The following is a 12,091-nucleotide window of genomic DNA, read 5'->3' as shown; positions in this document are numbered from 1 at the left end:
TTTTTCCATCCCCTCACTTTCAGTTTGAATGTGTCCCTAGGTCTGAAGTGGGTCTCTTGTAGACAGCATATATAGGGGCCTTGTTTTCGTATCCATTCAGCGAGCCTGTGTCTTTTGGTTGGAGCATTTAATCCATTCACATTTAAGGTAATTATCGATATGTATGTTCCTGTTACCATTTTCTTAATTGTTTTTGGTTTGTTTTTGTATGTCCTTTTCTTGTGTTTCCTGCTTAGAGAAATTCCTTTAGCATTTGTTGTAGAGCTGATTTGGTGGTGCTGACTTGTCTTACCTTTTGCTTGTCTGTAAAGCTTTTGATTTCTCTGCCGGATCTGAATGAGATCCTTGCTGGCTAGGGTAATCTTGGTTGTAGGTTCTTCCCTTTCATCACTTTGAATATATCATGCCATTTGCTTCTGGCTTGTAGAGTTTCTGCTGAGAAATCAGCTGTTAACCTTATGGGAGTTCCCTTTTATATTATTTACCGGTTTTCTCTTGTTTCCTTCAGTAATTTTTCTTTGTCTTTCATTTTTCCCAGTTTGATTACTGTGTGTCTCAGTGTGTTTCTCCTTGGGTTTATCCTGCCTGGGACTCTCTGTGCTTCCTGGACTTGGGTGGCTATTTTCTTTCCCATGTTAGGGAAAGTTTTCAGCTTTCCCATGTTAGGGAAATTTTCTGTTTAAATATTTTCTCAGGTCGTTTCTCTCTCTCTTCTCCTTCTGGGACCCCTATAATGTGAATGTTGATGCGTTTAATGTTGTCCCAGAAGTCTCTTAGGCTGTCTTCATTTTTTTTCATTCTTTTTCTTTATTCTGTTCTGCGGCAGTGATTTCCACCATTCTGTCTTCCAGGTCACTTATCTGTTCTTCTGCCTCAGTTATTCTGCTATTGATTCCTTCTAGTGTATTTTTCATTTCAGTTATTGTATTGTTCATCTCTGTTTGTTTGTTCTTTAATCCTTCTAGGTCTTTGTTAAACATTCCTTGCATCTTCTAGATCTTTGCCTTCATTCTTTTTCTGAGGCTCTGGATCATCTTCACTATTATTATTCTGAATTCGTTTTCTGGAAGGTTGTCTATCTCCACTTCATTTAGTTGTTTTTCTGGGGTTTTATCTTGTTCTTTCGTCTGGTACAAAGTCCTCTGCCTTTTCATCTTGTCTCTTTCTGTGAATGTGGTTTTTGTTCCACAGGCTGCAGAATTGTAGTTCTTCTTGCTTCTGCTGTGTGCCCTGTGGTGGATGAGGCTATCTAAGAGGCTTGTGGAAGCTTACTGATGGGGGCGACTGGTGGTGGGTAGAGTTGGGTGTTGCTCTGGTGGGCAGAGCTCAGTAAAACTCTAATCTGTTTGTCTGATGATGGGTGGGGCTGGGTTCCCTCCCTGTTGGTTGTTTGGCCTGAGTTGACCCAACACTGGGACCTACCCTGCTCTTTGGTGGGGCTAATGGCAGACTCTGGGAGGGCTCACACCAAGGAGTACTTCACAGAACTTCTGCTGCCAGTGTCCTTGTCCCTGTGGTGAGCCACAGACATCCCCCCCCCACCTCTGCAGGAGATCCTCCAACATTAGCAGGTAGGTCTGGTTCAGTATCCTATTGGGTCACTGCTCCTTTCCCTGGGTCCTCATGTGCTCACTATTTTGTGTGTACCCTCCAAGAGTGGAGTCTCTGTTTCCTCCAGTCTTGTCAAAGTCCTTCAATCAAATCCTGCTAGCCTTCGAAGTCTGATTCTCTAGGAATTCTTCCTCCCATTGACAGACCCCAGGTTGGGAAGCCTGACGTGGGGCTCAGAAACTTCTGTCCAGTGGGTGGACTTCTATGGTATAAGTGTTCTCCAGTTTGTGAGTCACCCACCCAGCGGTTATGGGATTTGATTTTATTGTGATTACACCCCTCCTACCATCTCACTGCAGCTTCTCCTTTGTCTTTGGATGTGGGGTATCTTTTTTGGTGAGTTCCAGTGTCTTCCAGTCGATGAATGTTCATGAGTTAGTTGTGATTCCGGTGCTCTTGCAAGAGGAAGTGAGTGCATGTCCTTCTACTCTGCCATCTTGAACCAGTCCCCCAAATATTTTTTATTAGATATTAACAGGGTCAGTTTTATGTTGTGAATGTCTTGATTTTATTGGCTTCTGTTAAGGATTTTTGAACTACTTTGCGTGGGAGGCTATTAATGTACTTTGGGCCTAGTTTTATCCTTTGTAGACTTCTTTTTAAACTTTGTTAGTGCAGGTAGTGTAGTCACACTGCTAAGGCATGTGTCTTTTAGGGTCTCCACTGAATGTCTCAAGTGATCGGTGAGGATGTTCCACTCTTAATTTTGGTAACTCAAGTGACTCCTAGCTCTTCGTGAAGTCAGAACCATTCCGCTCTTAGATTTCCACTCATTCCTTCATCAGACCTCACGGAGTGTCAGTGTGCATATCTACATCTCAGTAGTCAGCAAAGAGTTCATGGGACACTTGTGCAAATTTTCAGGGCCCTCTTTCTGCATTGCTACCTCCTCTTAAGAAGTCTGTGCTTCCAGCTACCTTAAATTCCCTGGATTCTGATCTCAGTGCCCTTAGCTTCATGATACTGCTGTGTTTTCCTTGGCATCCCTCTTCCTGCTTTGTGGTCTGGTGTGTGCTTCCAGGCAGAAAGCCAGCACCATCTTAGGGCTAACCCCATTGTTTCCTTCTCTCAGGGATCACAGACCTGTGCTGCCACTTGTTCAAGGTCTGAATACAGTTGCTTCTTATGTTTACTTGGACTTTTCTAGTTATTTAAGGCATGGGGGTAAAATCCAGTCTCTCTTACTCCATCATGTTTAGAAGCAGAAGCTTCTGTTATTGCCACTTTAGTGAGTTTCTGTCTTTTTTTGTGTGTGTGTGTGGTATGCGGGCCTCTCACTGTTGTGGCCTTTCCCGTAGCGGAGCACAGGCTCTGGACGCGCAGGCTCAGCGGCGGCTCACGGGGCCCAGCCACTCTGTGGCATGTGAGATCTTCCCGGACCGGGGCACGAACCCATGTCCCCTGCATCAGCAGGCGGACTCTCAACCACTGTGCCACCATGAAAGCCTGAGTTTCTGTCTTGATGTGGCATTTAACTTCATCAAATATTTTCTATTCTTCAATATGAGTTGATCATTTTTCTCTCTCTTAATAAAATCCTGTGGTAAAATACATCCATATATCTTCTGTCATTAAAACATTCTTGAATGTTGTTCTTGATGTATTTTTTCCACATTTTTATATTAAATTTGGTCATGTCTTATTTAGAATTTTTATGTTCTCATTCATAATGTGAGAGCGGCCTCTGATTTTTGTTTCTTATCTCTACTTGGTTTTTGTAACATAGTTATCCTACCTTTATAATTAACTTGGGGGAACATTCCTTTTTTTTCTAGATTCTGAAATATTTTGGAGTACTCTGTTCCTTGAACATTTGTTAGAACTTTCCAGTACAACCATCTGGGCTTGAAGTTTTATTTGAACAGTGATTTTTAACTGCTGACTCAATTTCTTTAATGGTAATACATTTATTAAGGTTTCCTGTGTTTTTGAGTCAGTTGCGATAAGTTCTGTTTTTCTATTAAGCTGTCCATTTCATGTAAATTTTCAAGTTTACTAGCATAATGTTATTCATGTAATTCCTTTTTTTTTCCTGTTAATGTCTGCCTTATCTGTAGTTATAGCCCCCATTTCCATTCATGATATTTGTTATTTTTACCTTCTCTTCTTTTCTCTTCCTCAGTTTTTACCAGAGGCTTTTCTGTTTCATTTGTCTTTTCTTAGAACCATGTTTTGGCTCTGTTGATTCCCTGAATTTTATCTTGCTATTTTATGTCTTTCATCTGCTTTTATCTTTACTACTCCTTTTTGATCTTTCTTTCAGTTTAATCTATTACTGTTTTTCATAATTTCTTATGTTACCTTCTTAGGTTATTAATTTTCAGACATATTTATTTTCCAGTAAAATATTTTAAACCTCTCAATTTCTTTGTGAAATACCAGTTTACCCATCTGGTCTCTGCTTGTATTGTAAAACATTCTTCCTTTCTCTCCCCCATATGAATATATAGAATTGAGTTTGTTGACTGCATTGGAGTCTTTTAATTCTTCAATAATAGTAGTAGTATTCTTTTGGTTTACCTGTTTCTTCAAATTCTCAAAGAATCATAAAAGCTTTAAATAAATTGTCTCTCTTTTCAAGTGCCTTTTTTTTATTTCTAAGAGCTCTTATTTTATATGTTTCACATTATGTTGTTCAGTTCATAAAATTAAATGAATGGTAATATTCTTCTTTGAGTGTTTAGTCATTGAAGTCATCCTCTTTGTTTTGCTAATATTTTTGATCTTGTATCCTACTCGGATATTTATGTTGTCATATTTTTAAAAATTTGTATTTGCCATTTCTTTGCTGCCCTTTTTTTTTAAATAAAAAAGCAAAACCTCTTTATCACATTTTTTAAAACCTGTATTGTAAGCAAGATATCCCTTAATTTTAACCCCAGTGTGATTATTATCTTTCAACCAGTTGTAGAATTCAGCTCATTCACATTTGTTGTAATAACTGTAATAATTGATTTTATTCTTTATATTTTATTTTTGTTTTCTGTTTATATTACATTACTTGCTCTCTCTTTTTATTTTAATTGGTTTAGTTTGGTTTCACTGTTAATTCTCTCTTTATTACCTTTTTATTCCTTGTTAATTTGAGCATTCTACTAAGCTTTTTTTTTTTTCCACTAGTGATTACCATATCATTTCTTACAACCAACATTAAATTTATGTTCTGCCCACACATACAAAGTCCTTTTCCTGTGTACCCCTTGTCCAATGTCTGACTTTGATGTTTTGCTAACTTAATATTTTCAGTTCCAGGCTATCATTAGATTTTCCTTCTAATATAGCATACCTGTTGTGTTTCAAGAAAGCTTAATATTACAAGTTTCTGTTTACATGATCATCATCTATTTAGATTTAAATATGTATGTACCCATATATACATGTGTGTGTATATATATGTATGTAGACACACTATGGAGAGAGAGAGAGAGAATATGAATTAATATCAGGGTTCACCACCACTGCTTCCTCTAGTCTTTGATTTCCTCTCTGTTGAGATAGCTGCTCAGAAGCAATTGTTTTTTGGTTATGTTCTTTTTCAAGTATTGTCCTCAGAGAATGTATATGGGAAGTTTCCTTTTGAATCCTTGCACATTGAAAATCTTTTCCTTTCCCCAACAGCTGAATAATATTTTTTCTAGATATAGGATTTTTGGATCATTTTTCTTAATGGTTGTACATTTTTCCACTGTCTTCTACATTCCAGAGTTGTAGATGAGAATTCCTTAGCTAGGCTGAATCTCTTGCCTGCCTCTGTAAGTAACTTATTCTTTCTGCCTGGAAGCTTGTATAATTTTCTGTTTATGCTTGAACTTCAAGTATTTCCTGGATTCACTTCCTGGACTTAATGAGACTTTTCACTGCAGACTTAAATCTTGCTTCAGCCAGTTTAAATAAATAAATAAATAAATAAATAAATAAATAAATAAATAAAAACTAGTACTCTATTTCTTTAATTAGAACATCTCCTTCATCTTTTCTTTTTTTCCTTTTCCTCTTCTTTAAAAATCCCTTCTGGAATTCCTGTTATTTTCATGTTAGGCTGCCAGATCTGCCCTCCAAGCCTCTTATTTTTTCCCTCATTATTCCTTTGTGTCTTTGTTACAGGTAGTAAGATATTTCGTTCACTTGGTCTTCCAGATAATTAATTCAATTTTTAACAGTGCTAGTGTTTTGTTTTGTTTTTTTAATTCTCCTATACAGAAATGTTTAATAAAATTGAAAGTTAGTGGTTTTAATTCAGAGTCTTTCATGCTGCCTTCTGATTTCGCATTGCTTTCATTATTGATGTTCTCTTCCAATTGTTTTCATCATTTCTGCCTCACCGAGACCTTCCTCTTAGAGGTGTTCTGTATGATCTTCTCTCTCAGGTAAACTAGTCCCCTAAGTTAGGTATTATTTTTGTTTTGCCTACTCTTTAGTTTGTGTTCTTTTGACTCTCATATAGGCTATAGGCTTTTATAGTCTCTTTGACATTAACACATCTGAAAGCAGTGAAAGTTACAGCAGTTTCTGCCCTGGTGTTCTTGCTGGCAGGGAACAAATAATGAGTGACCCTTTTCCCTGGGTGGACTCAGCTCTCCTTTCCTGCTGCCAATCTTTGAAACAATTCACCCTGCTAGGATAACCCCTGTCTTTCTTGGGCTCCTATCTTGAATTCTGATCCTACAAATCACTCCTCCCACCCGTGCTCTCACACACGAGAATGTAGGTGCACGTGAACACACACACGCACAGGCTGATAGGTCAGCTTGCCTGAGGGTGAATAGCTATCCTGAGAGTGCAGGTTGTTCACTAAAACACCTGAGGGAATGACAACAGTGGTCCTAATAGAAGCCTCAGAGGGAGGCAAACCTTTTGTTCTGCTGCTGCTAGCTTGCCTTTACTTACTAACAAGACAAAGTCCTGTACTTGCTCTCTCTCTGCTGAAGCCTTCTGGAGAACCTGTGGCCTCAGATGTACTCTCTAAGTATTGCCAGTTGTGCTGTGCTTGTATATCCATATTACCCAAGAGTTGATTTAAAGAGACCCAAATAGGAGGGACACTCACAGTGTCTGAATAACCCTAATGTAGGAGGGACTTACCAGAGGCATCTGCAGCTGTAAAACTTCCTGCCTCCTGGGTTTGGTCACCTTCACTCCAAGCATACTCTCTGGCCACTTATTCTAACTTTCTGCGAGAACTGGACATCCCTCTCCTTGCCCTTATTGGGGGTGGGGAGGGAGAGTCTGCCTGGAATAGCTTAGTCATGCTGTAAAGTGTTGAGCTGTTTAACTATTGCTCTGTTATAAACCACAACCAGTGCTCCGTAGTTCAACACAGTAATCATTTATTTGACTCACAGGTAGCTCATTTAGGCTGTTCTCTGAGGGGTGGTTCTTCTGTTCTCAGCTGGACTCACTCCCTCCAGTCTTGGCTCCCTGGAGATGTCTGATCCAGGCTGGGCTTGGTGGTCATTGCTCTGCCCCACATACCTCTTATCCTCCTCCTGGCACCAATGGGCTAACCCTGAGTGATCTTCTCAGAAGTTCAAGAGAGCAAGCAGAAACACATAATGTATCTTGAAGCTTAGACTTGAAACTGGAAAGCAGTCACTTATGCCTCATTATTTTGGCCAAATCCAGTCACATGACCGAATCCAAAGTCTAGAGGTAGGAAAGGTGGCCCTGCCCACAGTGTGAGGTTGGGAGGAGGAGGGTGTAGCCCTACAAATTAAGTGGCAAAGTATGTGGATACGTAGAGAGCGGAAGACTTGGGACCATGAACTCAACCTGCCTCAGCATTTAAGAATTGCAATGAAACATTTCCAAGTTATAATGCTACTTCAAAGGAGACAGCCATGAGGTTAGCTTGGAGGTAGTGAGGAAACTTGTGCAGAGGACAGACACATTGGAACTGGACCATAAGAACAACATAGAGTTTTCCAAGTAGACAGCGTTGAGTGAAAGGAGCAAAAATCAGTCAAGAGGGAAGGGACAGAATAGAGGCACAGAAGTCTGCAAATGAATGGAGCGTTTGGTGAGTGAAGAGTTTTCCTATGTAGATCGATCCCTAGAAGCAATCCTTCCACACAGTCTTTTGTCTCATTTAATTGTTCTTTCCAGTGAGCTATCATAGCTTCTAAAAAGTTGGAATTTCAGGCGTTGTGCCAGGAAGAGTTATCCTATTGTATATTCTTCAGAACATGCTGCATAGATGGCTGCTATCTTTATACCTCAAAAAATTATTTTGCTTAAATAAGGTGAAGGGTTTAGCACATATATATTAAGTTTCTACTGGGACTAGTGTTCCTTCAATATATAGGTGCCACTTAACTTAGCTCAATGTGTTCTGCCATATATGCCACATGTGAAAAAAATACTGAGAAATAACATTTGTTTGCTTTCAAAAGACATTTAGGTTTCACAAAATGTGAGCTCTTCTGTGGAGCCCTCCCTGACACTTTCTCCCCCTTTCTCCCACCAGGTTCTCCTGCTAAAAGTTCTCATTTCTCTCTCTACTTTCTACAGAACATTTTTGTTAGGATGTGATTTTAGTGTGATTGTTTGATCACTGTCTCCTCAATTAAATTGTCAGCTTCTAGGAGAGCAGTAGACCAGGTCTTTTGCATATAACTGGTTCCCCAGAGCCTAGCATAGTGCCAGGGTCATAGTGACTGAATACTAAATATTTGTTAAGTGAGTGAGTGAATGAGTGAATCACTGTGAATGACTGAATGAGATAGGCCTAGACTATTGGCCCTATGAGATAGGTAGGTTTTGGTTTATCTGTAAAACTGCAAGCGTTCCCCAGGTTTATCACTTACCTGTGGTGAGGCAGACAGACCATATTCATTCTCTAGAGCTTCCATTCAATCAGTATTCATCATGGCTTGACATATGGCGGAATGTGGACTAGGTACTGGTGATGTGGAGATCATTAGGGCTGGTTTTGCTCTGAAGGAGTTGCTGGTTTAGTGGCAGAGATAGAGAAGGAAAGGGGCAAAGGCAATCATTGTGTTAAGTGTTAAGATACAGGTATGTCCACATTGAACTTGGAGAAGAGGCTTTGGACTCAGCTGGCCCTCCACTGGGGCTTTTAGAAAAGGGGCAGTCTGAACTGAGTCACGAAGGCTAATCAGCGGTTAGACACGTAACAGGGAAGAACATTCTGGGCAGAATGGAGTAAAGGTTTCAAGGTACAGGGAAGTGAGCAATCATGGCCACTATAGGATACTTCAAGTAGTTCAGTGTTGCAGAATGGAGAAAGCAAGGGTGGGGATGGCAAGCGAGGAAGCTGGAGGTCAGCATGGTCATGTCACAGAGGGTTGCTCAAGCCCAGCTAAGGACGGGACTTTTTCCTGAAGGGAGTGAGGAGCAATTGAAGTGTTTGAATCAAGGGTTGGTGTCATCGGGTTTTACCTTATGAAGTTTGCTCTGGACACAAGGGAGAACAGATTGGAAGGCATGGGACTCTTGGGAAGAAGATATATAAAGAAGCAGTTAATTATACAGTGTGATAAGGTCTGTGTGAGATTTGATTCCTGCGCTGTGATCTCAGAGGAGGAGCATCTAAACTAGAACTGGAGTCTCAGTCTAGTCTAAAGGAAGTGTTTCAAGTTATCAGGGCTAAGAAGCTGGGAAGAATTTTCCAGGCACCTAGAAGTAGGGTAGAGGCACAGAAGTGTTCGAGAATGTGACCTTTTCAGAGTGCTGCAAAAGATTCTTTATTGCTGGAGTGTAGAATACTAAGAGGGAATTGATGAGAAATGAAGCTGGAGAGTAAAACGCCATCCAGAGCAAGTCTTCCTTCTGTTAAATATTGCTTTAGACTGCAGTTATCACATCTATACCAAGAACTTTTTTTTTTTACTTTTTTATCGTAGAGAATTTTGAACCTGTACAAAATAGAGAAGTATAGCGAACACCCATTTAGCCACCCTCAGCCCTACAGCCGTCAACCCGTGGCTGGGTCTGTTCCATCTGCAACACCATTCACTTCCCCTTCACTTGCTCTTTTAAAGCAGATCCCAGATAATATATCTTTTTTTTTTTTTTTTTTTTTTGCGGTACGCGGGCCTCTCACTGCTGTGGCCTCTCCCATTGCGGAGCACAGGCTCCGGACGCGCAGGCTCAGCGGCCATGGCTCACGGGCCCAGCCGCTCCGCGGCATGTGGGATCTTCCCGGACCGGGGCACGAACCCGTGTGCCCTGCGTCGGCAGGCAGATTCTCAACCACTGTGCCACCAGGGAAGCCCAATATATCATTTTATACATCAGTGTTTCAGTATGTATCATTTAGCTAAGAAGCCTTTTTCAAAACATAACCACAATTATCAGTTTCACACCTAACACTTAATAATAATGCTCCGTATCATCAAGTAGCTAGTCATTGTTGTAATTTCTGTTTATCTCACAAATGTCATGTAAATATGAACATAGATATAAATACAAATATTTATATACATTGTTTGATCCAGACCTAAATAAAGGGCTGGAAGCCTTTTGAAAGAGAAAGAAGATGCTCTCAGTCATTAACAGGTGTCAGTGGGGACTTTTGATTTAAACAGGGATGTTTATTCTACTTTTTCAATACTATTGAAATATTGAATAGTATTTCAATACTATTTCAATACTATTTCAATTTATTCTACTTTTTCAATACTATTGCAGATATCTGGACGAGTATTAGGCAAAATATAAAGGAAACCAGGCTCATATTATTGGTTCTACCTTTCTCCCATTTTCTTAGGTCTCTCTGCTCCCTGGTGTGCAAATGGACATACTCTGCAGAGAAAGGCTGGGATGACAGTTTCTGGAAGATGGTTGGTTTGGAAGACTTGGTTGCAGATAATTACAGCAAAATAGGTAAAAAAAATAATTTTTTCTGATTATGTGTATGTACACATGAATATATTGGTGTTTATTTTTTGTTTGTCTTTGTCTGAATTAAAATATAGGAACACAGCTCTGTTTTTCCAAGAGAAGCGAGTAAGTTATGATGGGTAGGCCATGACTAGTAGGCCCTTGCATTGGGGCTTATAGGAACTGAGTTATGAAAAGCTGCCTTGAAATGTAGACTGTTAGACGTGGGGCTAGACTGAGGAAGATACTTGCATGGAGCAACTGGGAATAGCATAATCGAAGGGATGTGTATGGATTGTCTCCAGTCAGACCTAGGAAAATGTCTTGTGATTTAGGTTCAAGGAACCAGGCAAGGCCATACAGAAAAAAAATAATTGAAGAGGTCAAAATTGGAAGGATCAGGAGCAAGACATAAACTGGAACGTGAGCCAGTGGTTCCTGACTAAAGCCGTAGGGTTCCTGACTTCCAGTTTTATGTGACACTAACTGGGTAGTAGAGGTGTGGATGATTGGTAGGAATTTACCTGGTAAAAGAATTCAGATACTAGGTACATATAATTGTAGCTGATATGTTAAAGTTTCAGGTTTACATGTTCATGTCACAGAAAGATGTTTATTTCTTATAGTTACTACCTACGATTCTAGTAAGCTGTCATCAGGTAGGCAATTATACCTGATTAAAGAGAAGTACTTCTGTATTGTTTAGTGTGAAGGCTAGGAGGTTGTAATGAGACATTTTAAAAGTACTGCAGATTAAACAGGATGGCAGAGTATTTCCCTTTTATGTAGTAGAATAGAGGTAAGTGATTATAAGGCAGCTCTGCCGTTCTCATAACATGTCCTCCAACTTTGGGTCCAGATTAGCCACTTCATTTCTCATCAGTTCCCAGCCAGTTAGTGGGAAGAATATAAAGGACCAGAAGAATCCATCCACATTCCTTTGGAGGAAGCATAACGTGGAAATGGGCCACATCATTTCTGATCACATCCTATTGACTGGCACTTGTTGTTTTTTTTTTAACATCTTCATTGGAGTATAATTGCTTTACAATGGTGTGTTAGTTTCTGCTGTACAACGAAGTGAATCAGCTATACATATACATACATCCCCATATCTCCTCCCTCTTGCGTCTCCCTCCCACCTTCCCTGTCCCACCCCTCTAGGTGGGCACAAAGCACCGAGCTGATGTCCCTGTGCTATGCGGCTGCTTCCCACTAGCTATCTGTTTTACATTTGGTAGTGTATATATTTGATCGGCACTTGTTAATGAGGCCTCATGAGGCTGTAGGGGTGGCTGGGAAATGTGGTAATTGGCCAGGCAGTCAGGTGACCATTCATGTGACTGGCCAGAAGTTGAGAGCTGTGCTATAAAATTTGAGTGAACAACTAGTAGTGTCTGCCATAGTTTCAACCCCCCTGATAACCGAGTCACTTAGTAGGTCGTTTCAGTCCAGCCTTTCTCTGGTGGAGTCCTCATGACTACTCTCTTAGATTGCAAGAGTATAAGAACAGAAATATGAAAGATCCACGTAGCATCTATGCTGCTATGCTGTGGACAACATAGCTCAGTTGTCCATGGTCTGTTCAACTACTAATACCTAAATCTGGGGTAAAGAACAGAGCCAGGGTAGTATGCAG

The 12,091-nt window shown here is 40.2% G+C and overlaps 1 protein-coding gene across 3 annotated transcripts in view; it reads left to right on the top strand.

Moving 5' to 3' along the window:
- FGGY (FGGY carbohydrate kinase domain containing) overlaps window positions 1-12,091 on the top strand; it is a 421,541-nt gene that overhangs the window by 152,985 nt on the left and 256,465 nt on the right. For all 3 annotated transcript variants that reach the window (XM_082669259.1, XM_082669261.1, XM_082669262.1), the window contains one exon: window positions 10,340-10,455. In XM_082669259.1, the coding sequence (XP_082525385.1) occupies window positions 10,340-10,455 (116 nt within the window). The remainder of the gene's footprint in view (window positions 1-10,339; window positions 10,456-12,091) is intronic.

Source organism: Grampus griseus (assembly GCF_964374135.1).
Source record: "Grampus griseus genome assembly, chromosome: 1".
NCBI classification, from domain to species: Eukaryota; Metazoa; Chordata; class Mammalia; order Artiodactyla; family Delphinidae; genus Grampus; species Grampus griseus.
Note: the sequence above shows the minus strand (reverse complement) of the source record. Positions and strands in the feature narration are given on the sequence as shown.